The sequence below is a fragment of the Dryas octopetala genome, chromosome 4, assembly GCF_963921425.1.
Source record: "Dryas octopetala chromosome 4, drDryOcto1.1, whole genome shotgun sequence".
NCBI lineage: Eukaryota > Viridiplantae > Streptophyta > Magnoliopsida > Rosales > Rosaceae > Dryas > Dryas octopetala.
Window position 1 is genome coordinate 6,393,801 of NC_141369.1, and position 16,549 is coordinate 6,410,349.

Below are 16,549 nucleotides of genomic sequence, written 5' to 3' on the forward strand. Positions count from 1 at the left end.
GCATGCATCAATTTTTTCATAACTCAAACCCAAGTAAGTAATGAACTTCTTGGTCTTATACTGGGTGGCAAATTCACCCTTTTCGGAAACCAATCCTTTAGCAAAGTCAGCAATTCTGTAAAAGATGTGTTGGTCCAAGAATGCAAGCACTTGATCTGATATAATCTCACCAAGAAGGAAAGCTTAGTTCTGCCACAGCCTGGGTACAACTCTACTTTAGCATCCTCCATCGCATGGAAAAAGCTTTCAGCAGCAGAAGTGGGCCCAGAGGGCGGAGAGGTATCATCATTAGTTCCAGCAGTATATTCAAACCCATGCATTCCAAAGGCATCATGCAACATACCAGTCATATCTTCATTCTGAACATGGGTTGCTTCGGTGTTAGGCCTAGGCAACTGCTCCCCATGCGATGTCCATGGTGCATTAACATAATCTTCGTCCATACCATCAACAAAAATGTGTTCTTCAACTTCTATAGGTGACTTCCAATACCGATTACAACATTGACTACACGGGCACTTAATGTCACCATCAAATGCGGATACTCTTAATGCATGGGCGATGAATGCACGTAGCCTTGTCAAATATTCGTCACTCATACGATCCAAAAATACCCAATCTTTATCCATTGAGAATTCACTATCTACCTAGTAATTAGAAGAAAACTAAGTCAATTTCCAGAAAAAATCCAAAAAATAATAGCAGACGAAGCCCATAAAGATGTTCAACAAAAAAGTGGATGTATGAACAATAGGAAATATGCTTGGATGCAGTTTCCCAATACATACTTATGACAATTGATGGATATATTCAATAATTAATTTTAATTTCTACTGTAACCACCTGCTTGTTGTTCATTTGCTTATACCCAAAACTGCCAAGGCCAATACAGAGAGAGAATAATAAAAACATGGGTTGGGAGGAAGAAGGATAACTAAATGGGATCAGAAAATTGAGTCATTTTTTCACTACCTTTGTTGATAACAATTATATCTACATGTAAATAGAAATTGAGACAACAACAAACTTGATTTCAATTGTGAAAGCGCACAGACCAAGCTTCAAGTGTTCTTCTTTGTTCTGTATTTAGAATCCTAAAAAAAAACTGCAGGAATATAGGTCAGATCAAATATACAAGTAGGTATTGTAATATTAAAAATGCAATACTAAAAATTAAATGCTTGCTAAATTAAAATGTCAAACAAAATACATACTTATGGGGATTATTCATCACGCAAGTGACAAACCAAATGCATACTCATATGATATATTCATAACATATATTATAAAGTCATGAACTTCAAAAATGGGAATTCCTAAATTGCAATCAAACCCAATATTTCTATTGTTCTAAATCAATCAGATGTAGAGCAAATAATAGGTAAGTCTAACATGTAATAATTCAAGTTCAGATTGTCAGGTTCTCCTTGTCAATTCCTCATCTCATTAATCTAATCCGGTCTCGTGGTCTTTGTTGAACTTCATAGCCAACAACTCATAATGGGGATGAAGTATAAGAAGACTACCATTACATACTTAATTAGGCAAATTTGGGATATGAGTATACTAAATAAACCCATACCTGGCCTTATTTGATCTCTGAGCGCAGAAAAACTTCTCAATCAAAGGGGGGAAGAGAAAGGGGTTTTGCTCCTGCGCGCGGTGGGTACAGTCTGTATTATCTATTTCGCGTGATAAATTGGAGAGGGAAGGAGGAGGGTCTTTTGGTCATATCGCATATGCAATATTATTTTGGTCATGGCACAGTATGTAAACCGTGACTAATAGATAAATTTAGTAATATTACAGTATGTAAACCGTGACTGTAAGATAAAATATTACTTTTGGAATAGGCACTGCATGAAAACAGTGACTAATAGTTTAAATATACACAATCCATTCAAAACCGTGAGACTTTAGAAAACCACCAAACTTGTGCAAAATCCGAACAATACTTGTACATGTCACGGTTTGGAAATCTGTGAATTACTACATGTCACAGTTTGGTCATCTGTGACTTAGTATGTGCACTTATTCATTTCTCAGCTCCGTTGCAGCGGCTCCACGAAGCCGAAGCCGCTGAATTTTAATAACCCTCACAGTTACTAGTGCCTATTATTAAATTACTCACTCTTACACCTTGACAACTAAGTTTGAGTTACTGATTACTCAAAACCATGTATGGAAATGCTGTAATCTCATTCGCCTCATAACTGTGAGTCATTGTTCGTGCCCACTGTCCATTTTTCCAGTAGTGCCACTTGGTGACTAACAAACAATAAAGATCTGTATACATAAAATTAACTAATACATTTAACCCCTTTTTTTTTTTATATATTAATAATAAGCAATATAAAACTTAAGATCGCCTGCCCTAATTACAAGACATTATATATAGCAACAATGAAAACGTACTGATGATTGTCGAGAACTTTAATTCATTGTAAATGTCTGTATCAAGATATCCATAAATTATGGTGTACGTATCAAGATATCCATAAATTATGGTGTACGGCCATATATATATATATATAACATGAATCTTATGGTGCATATAAAACTTTCTACACAAATAAACGATCTTGATCAAATACATAAGCATAAAGTGATACTTCCACATATGAATATAAGTTACGCCATCTACAAACTGAATCATAATGAATGCATATAATCGACCACAAGTGCTTTAATTATATATATATCATGGTCATGCACGGAATCAGTACGTTAAGGCTAAAACACATTCATATACCAAGCAAATTACATCAAGCAATTTCCTACCTGCCATAATAGTGCTCCATTGGTCAAATTAATCAAAAACGATAATCTAATTTATAGTCAAAATTCAAACTCTACATAAACTTCAATGAATATCTAAAGCCACAGACCAGCATTAATGCCTACTTCAAATTTACATATAAATTTCATATATGTAATAAGTAAATGACCATAAACATAGCAGTTTCATCATGATCGATCATATAAACTGTTCAAGAAAAGCATTAACTTGATCTAAATGAAATTCGTCATATATAGTACTCACATAAATAAACATGATGGAAATCAACACACATGGATATATGAAATCGATCAGCAGACTTCAGATTAACTTTTCATAACAAATAATTTTTAATAATGCACACAGAAAATTTAATTTCCCACATAGCTCCACTTTTCTGTTCTGCATGAACAAATTTAATATATATACACTAATTGAATAAATGCATATATCAAACCAAATTCAGATCCTTAATTTATCAACAAAATTGCATTATATCTTTATATATATATATATATATGCATGACTCTAAGCATATATAAGGCAGCAGGATCAATCAAAGAGGAATAGATATGTTCGATATATTTATCAACAATAAAAGGGACTTGAGTGCATGCAATGGTCTGATTTCGTGATGCAATGCATTTTATTGATAATCATGCCATGTACATATCAAAGTGGATACATATGCCGACATTAAGTCAAGATCATGAAGTTATGCATATACTAATTGATCTATAATTTTTTATAATAACAAACATTTATATATATGTATATTTCTTTCGGATCAATATAACTGCACGTACTTGCCGACAATGCTTGATCATGAAAATTGATTAATCATTCAAATATTGTTAGTTTCTAGGATTTGTTATATTGGCTATTTTACTTGTCAAAACCATTGTATTTATTTTTATTTAATCACTCACAAGCTCTAGGCTAGATTAAGGACAAGATCAGTTGTATTGAAGAAGTCAAGAATGAACAAAGACTCAAGGTATACTGCACTTCATTCATTTCATGAAAATAACAGTTTTTTGTCTATTTGACTAGTCACTCACTGAACATAAAGAACAATGTTCTTCACGTACAGTGGTTGATACTTAAGTCACAGTCACTACAGTGGGGCCATTTCGGGTTTTGCTTATTAAAGCCCATTTCATTGAAAGCCCATTTTCTGTCTTTACTAAACATGCATGTGCATTGCACATGGCTTGGTTCCCCTACTGTATCAATCAGATCTGATTGCTTCTTTGCCATTCACGCCACACACCTACACACATCAGCACTATTCATCATCTTCTCCATTTCTGATTTTTGCAAAATAAAGCAATATTGTTTTTTCCAGCTCCTCATTCCGATCCTTAGTAATACTAGGATACCCCTCTAGGACAAAAGGAATATGCCCCTCATTCGTCTCTTGTGGACAGCCATTGATTGGCTTCCACGTGGCTCATGCAAACACGAAAATAGTGTGTGTGTGTGTGTACGGGTATATTATGCACTCTGTTCAGATCTTTTTGCGGGTGTGTCGATGAGCATTTTCAGTGGGTATTTTCGTGGTTTTATGCCTGGGTATTTTTCAGATTGAGTGCTCATCTTTTATCAAGTTAGAAAATGTTTCTATTTTCAAAATCAAAAATGATTTTCTGAACTTGTTTGTTTCATCTAAAATTTGAATGGGCTTGAGTGTTTAAATCCTTTCATATATTTTTCAAACACATTCATTCTAGATTTTAGTTGAAGGATTTTGTATCAACCGTTTCATGCCTCTAGCTTGAGAAGGTTGATCTTCTTTTTAAGAATCCAACATTGGCATATCATGTTCATACATTGATGAATCTACTGGACTTGGTGCGAATTGGTGCCATGAGTTGATGACCTTGGAGTTGGAGCTGCCTTCTTCATGAATGACCGATTGCCTTGCTTATGGAAGTTGCACAAAGGGGTAAGAAAGCTGCCACTTAGTCTACGACTTAGTGATTGAGCTTGTGTGCTGTATGCTCCCTTTGTATTGAACTTCTTCTTTAGTGGATTGCCCGGTCAGCTGAAAAAGACCCCCAGTTTTTACCCTTTATGGTTTTTCTGGGTGAACATCTTGTCTGCATTCGTCTCCCCTTTTTGTGTTGTTATGCTTACTGACTCACTCAACTTTTAAACACAAATCTGCACTGTAGCTATATGCTTGAAATTGATATATGTCTTATAGAACTGTCTAGCTAATCACACACCACTGTAGTTGTGGATAACACTGGGATGCCTACTGTGATGGGTCCTCTGAGTGTATAGGATGTCACTTGATCCTTTGTTGTGTTTGATTTGTGTTGTTTACAAAAGTGATTTTTGGTTTTAGAAGTCAATCTGGAGTTTCAGATTTTAATTACTGAATCGTCTAAGTTATGTCTGTTTGACTAGTTCCTGTATGATCATATAAAATAAAAATTGGGGTCCGATCACTGAAAGTGAATTTAATCAAGTTAATTGAGTGAATAGATCACCTAAATTAAACTTTCAATTGGTATCAGAGCGCTACTCTAAAAGCAAATAGAGAGATCCTAGGGTGTTGTTTGTTTTCTAGGTGTGTCTAGATGGAAAGAGATCGTGTTGCAGGGTCTTGCAACTCTCCTCCATTTTTTGATGGCAGCAACTACGCTGCTTGGAGAGAGAAATTTGAAATTTTCCTTGATGCCTATGACGAGTTGGCATATGAGTATCTCACTGTTGAGTGGATTCCTCCCACACGAACTGTTGATGGGATTGAAACTCCTAAGCCTAGGTCCGAATGGTCTTTAGCCGAAGTCACGGCCTCTAGCTCCAACAAGAATGCTAGAAATGCTATTGTCACTGCACTATCTTCCTCACAATTTGCACACATACAACATTGTGTCACGGCTAGGCAAGCTTGGAACAAACTTAGGGTTGTTCATGAAGGGGACAAATAAGTTAGGTCACTTAAGCTTCAAATGGTACATGCCAAATTTGAATAAATTAGGATGAAAGAGTCCGAGTCATTTTTCGAGTTCTATGAAAGGTTGGAAGCCCTCACAAATGAAGCCATGTCCCTAGGTAAACCGTATGAGGAGTCTACCATTGTCCAAAAGGTTCTTAGATCTCTACCTAAGAGATTTCAATCTAAGAAACATGCAATACAAGAGGTCCAAAATTTGGATGAACTCAAGATTGGTAAATTGGTAGGAAAACTTAAAACTTTTGAGATGGAACTTAAAATGGATGAAAGGGACAGCAAGAAGTCAAAGGATATTGCTTTGCAAAGTGTCAAAGAGATGAGTGAAAACTTGAGTGAAAAATCATCCATGTCCGATGATGAGGTTGCCCTTTTTGTCAAAAGATTTAGACGAATTCTTAAAAACAAAGGGAGAGAAGCTAGGACTAGTGGTAACAACTCTAAGGAGTTCAAATTCAAACCTCAAGGAGAGAATTCATTTGAGAGAAAACAAGAGAGGAAGTCTAACCTTAAGGAAGGAAGAACAACCAAGAGAGATGTGAAATGTTACACTTGTGGTGGAATAGGTCACATAGCAATTGAATGTGCAAACAATAGAAAGAATTATTCTTTAAGTAAGAATAAAGCCATGAAAATCACTTGGAGTGATAGTGAGAGTGAGGACCCAAATGATTGTGAATCTTCTTCCGATATTGAGGGTGATGAAGTTGCATTTGTTGCATCAATCAAGGAAATTGAACAAGTTGATGGTGGGTCTGACTCAGAATCTACTCCTAATGATGAGTCTTACACTGCACTTTGTGATAAGTATGACTTACTTTTCACCGAAACTCTTAGCATAAAGGAAGAAAATCAGAAACTAAAGAATGCTAAATTGAAATTGTGTGAGAAGATTGAGTCATTAGAGAGTGAATTAGAAAGTGTGGCTATCTTGAAACAAAATTTCGCGAGTCAAGTCAAAGTGCTCAAGGAGAGCAACATTTACTTTAAATCTTTGAATGAGAAACTTCAAAAAGAAGTACATGAAGCAAATGAGAGTATTGTTGAGCTCACCATTGGGGCTGAAAAGGTTGATAGGATGCTTAGGATTGGAAAGCATCATGGTGACAAGACCGGTTTAGGTTTTAGTGAAAATAGTCCTAGTGTATCCAACACAAAGACCATTTTTGTCAAGTCAAAATCTGATCATGGTGTCAAAAAGGGTCTAGGTTTCATTGACATTGGTCAAAACGCATCTGATTCTAAGTCAAGTCAAGCTACATCAAGTGTCACACAAATTGATTGTTTTACTTCACTTAGAAAAACAAAGTTTGTCCCGGTTTGTCATTATTGTCATGTCAAGGGTCACATTAGACCAAATTGCAACAAACTTAGAGGAAAGAAATCAAGTGAACCAAAGAGAAATATTTCTCTACAAGAGCAAGTGAACAATCTACTCAAAGAGGTAACCAAAATTGCCTTACTTGTCACCCCACTTCCCAAAAATAAGCCAAGTCCACATCAAAGATGGGTTGTGAAGAGCTCCACTAAATGTCTAGTAACCTTGAATGCTTTTTCAGCCACTAAGAGGAACATTTGGTATCTAGATAGTGGGTGTTCCAAACATATGACGGGAGATAAGGAGGTCTTTACCTCACTTGCTTCTTATGATGGTGGTAGTGTGACTTTTGGAGGAGGAGAGAAGTCCTATGTGAGTGGAAAAGGGGTTGTACACATTCCCGGTATACCCGAATTGAAAAATGTAAGATTTGTTGATGGGCTGAATTCTAATTTGCTTAGTATTAGCCAACTTTGTGATGAATGGGGTGGTGAAGTGCGTATGTCCAAGAGTGGATGTAGAATTGTTGACTCCCAAGGAAGGGAGATCTTGAATGCCCCTAGGTCTAGGGATGATTGCTATGTGTTTGATGGCAATGTTGGAAAAATTGAGAATACTTGCAATAGAGCTATTGATGACACTAGCTCTCTTTGGCATCAAAGACTTGGTCACATTAATGTTCATGACCTTTACAAGTTGGCTAAGCATGAGGTTGTTAGAGGTCTACCAAAGATAGGAAAGCCCGAAACTTTTATTTGTGGTCCATGTCAAATGGGGAAACAAACCAAAGAACCACACAAAAGAGTCAAAGACATAGGCACCTCTAGGACACTTGAACTAATTCACTTGGATTTAGTTGGTCCTGTCCAAACCTTGTCAATAGGTGGAAAGAAATACATTCTAGTCATGGTAGATGATTTTTCTAGGTACACTTGGGTGTCATTTCTTAAGGACAAGTCGGAGACATTTCATCATTTTGTCAAGATTGTAAAACTACTGAAAAGTGAAGGTATGTCAAGTCTGTCAACCCTGTCCCGAATTAGATCAGACCATGGAACTGAGTTTGAAAACTCTCAATTTGATGAGTTTTGTTGTCAAATGGGCATCAAACATGAATTTTCAGCTCCTATAACACCCCAACAAAATGGAATCGTTGAGAGAAAGAATAGGGTTTTGATTGAGATGGCAAGAGTGATGTTGAATAGCAAAAATCTTGCTAAACATTTCTGGGCTGAGGCGGTCAACACAGCATGTTACATCATAAATAGAGTCTACCTTAGGCCGGGAACCAAAAAGACTCCCTATGAACTGTGGAAGGGTAGGAAACTCAAGGTTACACACTTTAGAGTGTTTGGGAGTGCATGCTACATCCTTAGGGATAGAGAACATTTGGGGAAATTTGATTCTAAGAGTGATGAGGGTCTGTTTTTAGGCTATTCATCCAACAGTAGAGCTTTCAGAGTTTTTAATTTGCGAACAAATTCTATGATGGAGTCCATAAATGTGAAAATAGATGATCATGATGCATGTATTGAAATGGCTGCAGATAAGGATGGATTGTTCCCTCAATCTGATCCTAAAGAGGATAATTTGGTTAAAGAAGAGTCCAAGTCAGGCAGTGATGACCTTACTGATGACTCAAAAAATGTTGAGTTTGATAAGTCAGAGAGCGAACAAAATGACAAAACCTTGAGTGACAGATCTGAAAAACCAAGATGGGTGAGGTGTAACCATGGTGAAGATGTAATTCTAGGTTCTTTAGACCAGCCAGTTAGGACTAGAAAACAAATGGCAAATGAACTTGCTCATGTGTGCTATGTGTCCATTGTTGAACCTAAAAATGTCAAAAAAGCACTCAATCATGAGGAATGGGTGAGTGCAATGCATGAGGAATTAAACCAATTTGAGAGAAACCAAGTGTGAACTCTTGTAGAAAGACCAGCCAACACAAATGTCATAGGAACCAAATGGATCATCAAAAATAAATCTGATGAATTAGGGAATGTAGTTAGAAACAAGGCTAGGCTTGTTGCTCAAGGGTACTCTCAATTAGAGGGTATTGATTTTGATGAGACTTTTGCACCCGTTGCTAGACTTGAGTCCGTTAGGTTACTTTGTGCCATTGCATGTCATCTTAAGTTCAAATTGTATCAAATGGATGTTAAAACGGCATTTTTAAATGGCTACTTGAATGAGGAAGTTTTTGTGGAACAACCAAAAGGTTTTGAGGATCCTCACATGAGAGATGGTGTTTATAAATTGAGGAAAGCCTTGTATGGGCTGAAGCAAGCTCCAAGAGCTTGGTATGAGAGACTCTCTCATCACTTGTTGTCCAATGGGTATCAAAGAGGGTCGGTTGACAAGACCCTATTTGTAAAAAGGTTAAAAAATGATGTCTTGATTGCTCAAGTTTATGTGGATGATATTGTCTTTGGGTCAACTTCAAATTTTCATGTTAAGAGATTCATTGATGTAATGTCTAGTGAATTTGAAATGAGTCTAGTTGGTGAAATGAATTTCTTTTTAGGGCTGCAAGTTAAGCAAGTAGATAGTGGGATATTTATCTCCCAATCTAAGTATGCTATAAATTTGGTCAAAAAGTTTGGGCTTGAGTCTTCCAAAGTGGCTACTACTCCAATGAGTAAAAGCTCCAAACTTCATAGGGATCCAAGTGGTAAGCAAGTGGACCAAACTTTGTATAGAAGCATGATAGGAAGTCTCCTCTATCTCACAGCTAGTAGACCGGACATATCGTTTGCGGTAGGAGTGTGTGCTAGGTTCCAAAGTGATCCCAAAGAATCTCATTTGTTTGCAACAAAGAGGATCATCACATATGTAAGTGGGACTCTTGACTATGGGTTGTGGTATACCATTGATACCAACACTAAATTGGTTGGATTTAGTGACTCTGATTGGGCTGGGTGTAGTGATGATTTGAAGAGCACCTCGGGTGGTGCTTTCTATGTTGGGAATAAGTTAGTGTCTTGGCATAGCAAGAAGCAGAATTCTGTCTCTTTGTCGACTGCTGAAGCTGAATACATAGCAGCAGGGAGTTGTTGTACACAACTCCTTTGGATGAGACAAATGTTAGCCGATTATGGAATTGATGAGAAAACCTTTCTTATCTATTGTGATAACATGAGTGCTATAGATATCTCCAAGAACCCGGTGCAACATACTCGAACCAAGCATATTGACATAAGACATCATTTCATTCGAGATCTTGTGGAGAGTGGAACTCTTACTTTGACTTTTGTTCCTTCCGAACAGCAACTTGCAGACATCTTTACAAAGGCTTTAGAGAATCTAAAGCACATTAGTCTTCGGAAGTCAATTGGCATTTGTACACATGCATAATTCCTTGTAGTTAAATGTGCTTCATTGTTTAAGTTTCTTTTATTTGGCTAAGTAGTTTTTCTTTTAAAGAAAATAACCACTTTGAAAGGTCTTAACATTATTTGTCACACTCTCTTTGATATTCAAAAAGGTTCTTGTATAACGTGAGTCATGTCAATAAGCATAATCCCTCCTTCTTGTCAAATGTTAGCCTTGAGATTTTTTTTAACACTTTGTCATAGTCAATCAAACTTGTTAAATGCTTTTCAAAGACAATTTGGTTGAGGATGCAATTTAGCTCTTCAATATAATTTCTCATTTGTGACCCATCTTCAGCTAAACTTTCCTCATTTGAACAAATGTGCACCCTACAAAAATAACAAAAAAAAAAAAAAGGAAGTGTGACCAAAGAAGTCACGGCCCTAGGGAGAAATAAGGTGTTTTTATGGTGTTCTAGGGTAAAGAGTCGCAAAATTGGACCAAAACATTGCACTTATCTTGGGATGTGCCTAATCAAAACAAATGAAAATAATTTTCTCATAGCCATTGTCATGAGTTGAAAAACTTTGCTTTCAAGATTTGTTCCCAAATTAGAAATTCTCTTGAGTGGTTAAATTCTAATCTCTTTTTGTGGATGAAACTTATTCAACCTCTTTGGTTGTCTTTGACATTGTTTTTCCATCTAGAACAAGTCTTGAATGCTAGCATTGAACTCCCTATATCCCAAATATGCTTATTTTCTTGCACAAAATTTGCAATCTTCATTTTCCATATCTATTAGAGTGTTGACATTGGTGGTTAATTCTTTTTTCAATTGTGTTTGTTGTTTTGTCAAAAATAAAATCCCTGAAGCACATCTAACTCGTAGATTTTTCTTGTGTGTCATTGCTTCCAACTCTTCCAGGATTCCTCTATCTCTTTGTCAAACCACATGACTGTTTTATGCTCCAGTTCTGTTCTGTACGAACTTTGTCCATTTTGTCTGGTCTACAACAGTCACACAGAGTCATTTTCACAGGACCATTCTGCACCTTGGATTACTGTTCATTAAAGGGCATTTCAGACTTTTCTGCATACCTAGGTTCTTCTCTAGCTGTCCCTCATATTACATGTCTATATTATGCAAGCCCGGTACAGAGATGCTGCTGCTGCTGCCGGTTATCAGTCCTAGGGGGAGTTCACATTTAGGGGGAGTTAGAATTTAGGGGGAGTCAGACTTTTATGGAATTTACTCTATAAGCATGTATTTTTCTCTTGGATATCTCTCCAACTTTTTGTGCTTTTGAACTGAACTCTTCTTTCTTCTGGTGTATGTCCTTTTGTCTTTCCATGACAAAAAGGGGGAGAATGTATTTGATTGCTTGCTGCTTTAAAACTGCATTGGTTGCTGTACTATCATATTCTGTGTTGTGCAAGTATTTCTTCTTACAGGTACATTATAACAGAGTGTTGGGCTGAGTGTTGAGAGTCTTGTGAGGTGAATGGGTTGATGTTTTGTCAAGGAAAGCCAAAGGGGGAGATTGTTAGTTTCTAGGATTTGTTATATTGGCTATTTTCCTTGTCAAAACCATTGTATTTATTTTTATTTAATCACTCACAAGCTCTAGGCTAGATTAAGGACAAGATCAGTTGTATTGAAGAAGTCAAGAATGAACAAAGACTCAAGGTATACTGCACTTCATTCATTTCATGAAAATAACAGTTTTTTGTCTATTTGACTAGTCATTCACTGAACATAAAGAACAATGTTCTTCACGTACAGTGGTTGATACTTAAGTCACAGTCACTACAGTGGGGCCATTTCGGGTTTTGCTTATTAAAGCCCATTTCATTGAAAGCCCATTTTTTGTCTTTACTAAACATGCATGTGCATTGCACATGGCTTGGTTCCCCTACTGTATCAATCAGATCTGATTGCTTCTTTGCCATTCACGCCACACACCTACACACATCAGCACTATTCATCATCTTCTCCATTTCTGATTTTTGCAAAATAAAGCAATATTGTTTTTTCCAGCTCCTCATTCCTATCTTTAGTAATACTAGGATACCCCTCTAGGACAAAAGGAATATGCCCCTCATTCGTCTCTTGTGGACAGCCATTGATTGGCTTCCACGTGGCTCGGGCAAACACGAAAATAGTGTGTGTGTACGGGTATATTATGCACTCTGTTCAGATCTTTTTGCGAGTGTGTCGATGAGCATTTTCAGTGGGTATTTTCGTGGTTTTATGCCTGGGTATTTTTCAGGTTGAGTGCTCATCTTTTATCAAGTTAGAAAATGTTTCTATTTTCAAAATCAAAAATGATTTTCTGAACTTGTTTGTTTCATCTAAAATTTGAATGGGCTTGAGTGTTTAAATCCTTTTATATATTTTTCAAACACATTCATTCTAGATTTTAGTTGAAGGATTTTGTATCAACCGTTTCATGCCTCTAGCTTGAGAAGGTTGATCTTATTTTTAAGAATCCAACATTGGCATATCATGTTCATACATTGATGAATCTACTGGGCTTGGTGCGAATTGGTGCCATGAGTTGATGAGCTTGGAGTTGGAGCTGCCTTCTTCATGAATGACCGATTGCCTTGCTTATGGAAGTTGCACAAAAGGGTAAGAAAGCTGCCACTTAGTTTACGACTTAGTAATTGAGCTTGTGTGCTGTATGCTCCCTTTGTATTGAACTTCTTCTTTAGTAGATTGCCCGGTCAGCTGAAAAAGACCCCCAGTTTTTACCCTTTGTGGTTTTTCTGGGTGAACATCTTGTCTGCATTCGTCTCCCCTTTTTGTGTTGTTATGCTTACTGACTCACTCAACTTTTAAACACAAATCTGCACTGTAGCTATATGCTTGAAATTGATATATGTCTTATAGAACTGTCTAGCTAATCACACACCACTGTAGTTGTGGATAACACTGGGATGCCTACTGTGATGGGTTCTCTGAGTGTATAGGATGTCACTTGATCCTTTGTTGTGTTTGATTTGTGTTGTTTACAAAAGTGATTTTTTGTTTTAGAAGTCAATCTAGAGTTTCAAATTTTAATTACTGAATCGTCTGAGTTGTGTCTGTTTGACTAGTTCCTGAATGATCATATAAAATAAAAATTGGGGTCCGATCACTGAAAGTGAATTTAATCAAGTTAATTGAGTGAATAGATCACCTAAATTAAACTTTCAAATATAATTACATATATAACTTTGAATAATATATGTGAGGGTATCCAAAGCTTATTACACCATGGAAGCAAAACTAATAGATGTTAATTAACTGAAGGAAACCGAGAGACATACAGACATAGGTATATATATTCATCCAAAACAGAAACTGATATGTATAAATTCATATATATATATATATATATATCAAACCAAGACTCCATAATTCATAGATACCTGATAGTTTAGCCGCGCACAAAACAAAACTTGGAATCCATATTGGAAAAACATGAAAGTTCTTAACCACGGCTAAGTCATGATCTAAGAGAACTAAAGTAATCTCTAAATCTCACTTCCACTTCTTAAAATTGCTACCATTCAGGGGTTCAATGGAATTGATAGCTAGCAGAGGAATTCATAACTGAAAATTTAATTTAATCTTTAAACTTAATCCTCAAGAAATGCCTTATAAACACAATTAACTCACACTTATAGGCTGAGAGTAAACCATGCTGTAGCACTAGATCATAAAACTATGTACACTTCCTTTATAAAAAAGACCTCCCACGTCGATATGGACAGAAGGAAATCCTTTTCATCTGCAGTGCTAGTTGCTGTTTTTGCAGCTGGTTTCTCTTCTCTTAGTGCCAAATCTAAATCATTGAGACCTAACACAATTTCAATGTCTTGCTTCCACTTCTTGAAATTGTGACCATTAAGTGGTTCAATGCTAGAGAAACTCATGGATGCTGCATTTAAAAAAAAACTAAATAAATCAAATGATACTAAAACTTGATTACTACGGGTGTTAAATTATACCCCAATAATTCTGCAGATGTTTTTCTACTACAGGGATCGAGTTTGTGCTGTCCATGTAGTAAAAGCAATATAATCTGTATCATGTTTCCAATCTATTATGAGACCACTTGTTTTGAGTATTGTTTCTGCAATTTGGTCAGCAGAAATTATAACCAAAAGAAAAACTGGTCTCATAAGTAGATTGCAACATGTTAATCCTGTATCTTAAATGCTCAGATGACTTGATGCAGAATTACCAATTTGTGATCAATAATAACTGTAGCCTTGATCATAGCTCTCATCATGCAAAAGGATTTGTAATAGCTGACATGATGATAAATATGGTAAAAAACCAGATCTCATACCGAATATGAATTGTCAAAGATTTTCACAAGTCTGCAGCGGAAAAATATATATATATATATATACAACCTGATTAACCCTTGCAAATATTTAATTACCAGTTGATGAAAAAATCAATGAATACATACGTATCAACATAGAATAATCAGGTTATGTATTAGTGTAATAAGTAATAAACTTATATGCTTCTCAGAATCAAACCAAATATGTATATATAAGTATTAAACAGAAAAACGTATGTTTAAGAAGAATTAATATAAACAGAATTATAACTTATGAACTTATGTTCGATCACAAAATCTGAAACAATGATTAATTCTTAATCTCGATCTTTAGTGTGTGTCTGCTTGCTCTGATACCACATGTAAGTTCTAAATACATAACTGATAGCACACACAACATAAAGACATAAGCATACCTTAATACCATTGTAAACATATAATAGACCTTAAGAGATACCAACCTGATTGGAGACATGTTGGCAGCAGTAATTTACTTCCAGTCAGGATGCATAAGCCTTCTGACCAGCACAGTAATGAAGCAGTCACTCGCGTATGGGACAGAGATTAAGACTTCTAGTAACTGTGTGATCAGGGACCTGTGCTTTTATAGAGAGCCAATAGAATCCTAAACCCTCCCATAAAGGTATTCTCAAATTCATAGTCCTAATATGACTCTATAAAAGACTTTACTTGATCATTGCCTTGTTTATAGCATAAGGCCTTTAAGTAACTAAGTCTTCCTAGTCCAATCCAGATTAATAACCTATCTAAGATGGACTTCCTGATTTATGTCTCACTAATAAATCTATTACTTGCATCTTAAGTGTTAGTGAGATATTGATTCCGAGTAGGACAAGGCTAAGTCCATTCAATTTTTACATGATTCATCACATTCCTATGTGACAACTCAAGTTGATGGTACTTTGACATACATGGCGCCGGAGTACATGGAGGGGAGCACAAAGGCAACGGTAAAGGCAGATGTGTATAGTTTTGGTATATTGATGATGGAGACTATGAACGGTCAGGTACCTGATCATCTCTCAAAACTGGGAGGATTAATGAACAAGCTCGATCCCCAAATTTCATGGGAGAGATTGGATGAAGCCAATGTGAAAGAATATTTTAAGATTGCTTCTTTGTGTGTAACAAGTATTCCGAAAGATAGACTGGAAATGAGGAAAGTTGTTCAAATGCTAAATCAAATTCCAGTATGAAATTAATTACACATATAAAAAACTTAAGAGAATCATTTTGTTAGTGATAATATTAGTCATATTTCCTCGCTTATATGTATTCTTGTATAATTAAGATTTATTGTATCTTGTACTCCAAGTCTAGCTAGATTAAATTTGTACTCTATATATAGCTTGTATACCCCAATTATTAAACTAAGAAAAATACCAAGTTTACACATTCAGGGGTTTTTTCGTCATTCCAAGCCTAATCCCCATCTGCACACCACCCTACCTCTCCTCCTTTCTCCCAACTCTCTCTCTCTCTCTCTCTCTCTCTCTCTCTCTCTCTCTCTCTCTCTCTCTCTCTCTCTCTCCTCCTTTCCACGTCCACATCAAACCCTTTTTTTTTTTTTGGAAACGCCATGGATCCAAGAAGTTTGTACCACAATTTATTGCCAAAAAAATTGTAGATTCTATGCTCAAAATATGAAAGGCTTCAAGCTTGGAGTTAAACATGGTTGGCCACCTCCTTGGTCTCCATATACGAAAATGTCCATCTCAACGGTCATTATCTAATTTATTAGGCCGGTGAGATCCCAATAAGGTCATCATATGTTCTTGTTTGATGAGACAAAAAAAAAAAAAGGCTGGGTA

General features: G+C 36.2%; 2 protein-coding genes across 3 annotated transcripts in view; one reads left to right on the forward strand and one right to left on the reverse strand.

Moving 5' to 3' along the window:
* Positions 1-16,549, reverse strand: part of LOC147286351 (small ribosomal subunit protein bS16m/bS16c-like) — a 48,356-nt gene that overhangs the window by 28,718 nt on the left and 3,089 nt on the right. Inside the window, exon 4 of one of the 2 annotated variants that reach the window (XM_086238945.1) lies at positions 14,136-14,303. The exons of the other annotated variant lie outside the window; for it this stretch is intronic. The gene's annotated coding sequence lies outside the window, so the exon portion shown is untranslated. Of the gene's footprint in view, positions 1-14,135; positions 14,304-16,549 lie in introns of those variants that run through there. 2 annotated transcript variants of the gene reach the window in all.
* On the forward strand, positions 15,650-15,934 carry LOC147286354 (LRR receptor-like serine/threonine-protein kinase FEI 2). The gene has a single exon (XM_086240747.1). The coding sequence runs from the start codon at positions 15,650-15,652 to the stop codon at positions 15,932-15,934; it is 285 nt and encodes a 94-aa protein (XP_086096873.1).

Coding starts and splice junctions, on each gene's coding strand:
- LOC147286354 (XM_086240747.1), top strand. CDS start 15,650: ATGGCGCCGGAGTACATGGAGGGGAGCACAAAGGCAACGGTAAAGGCA.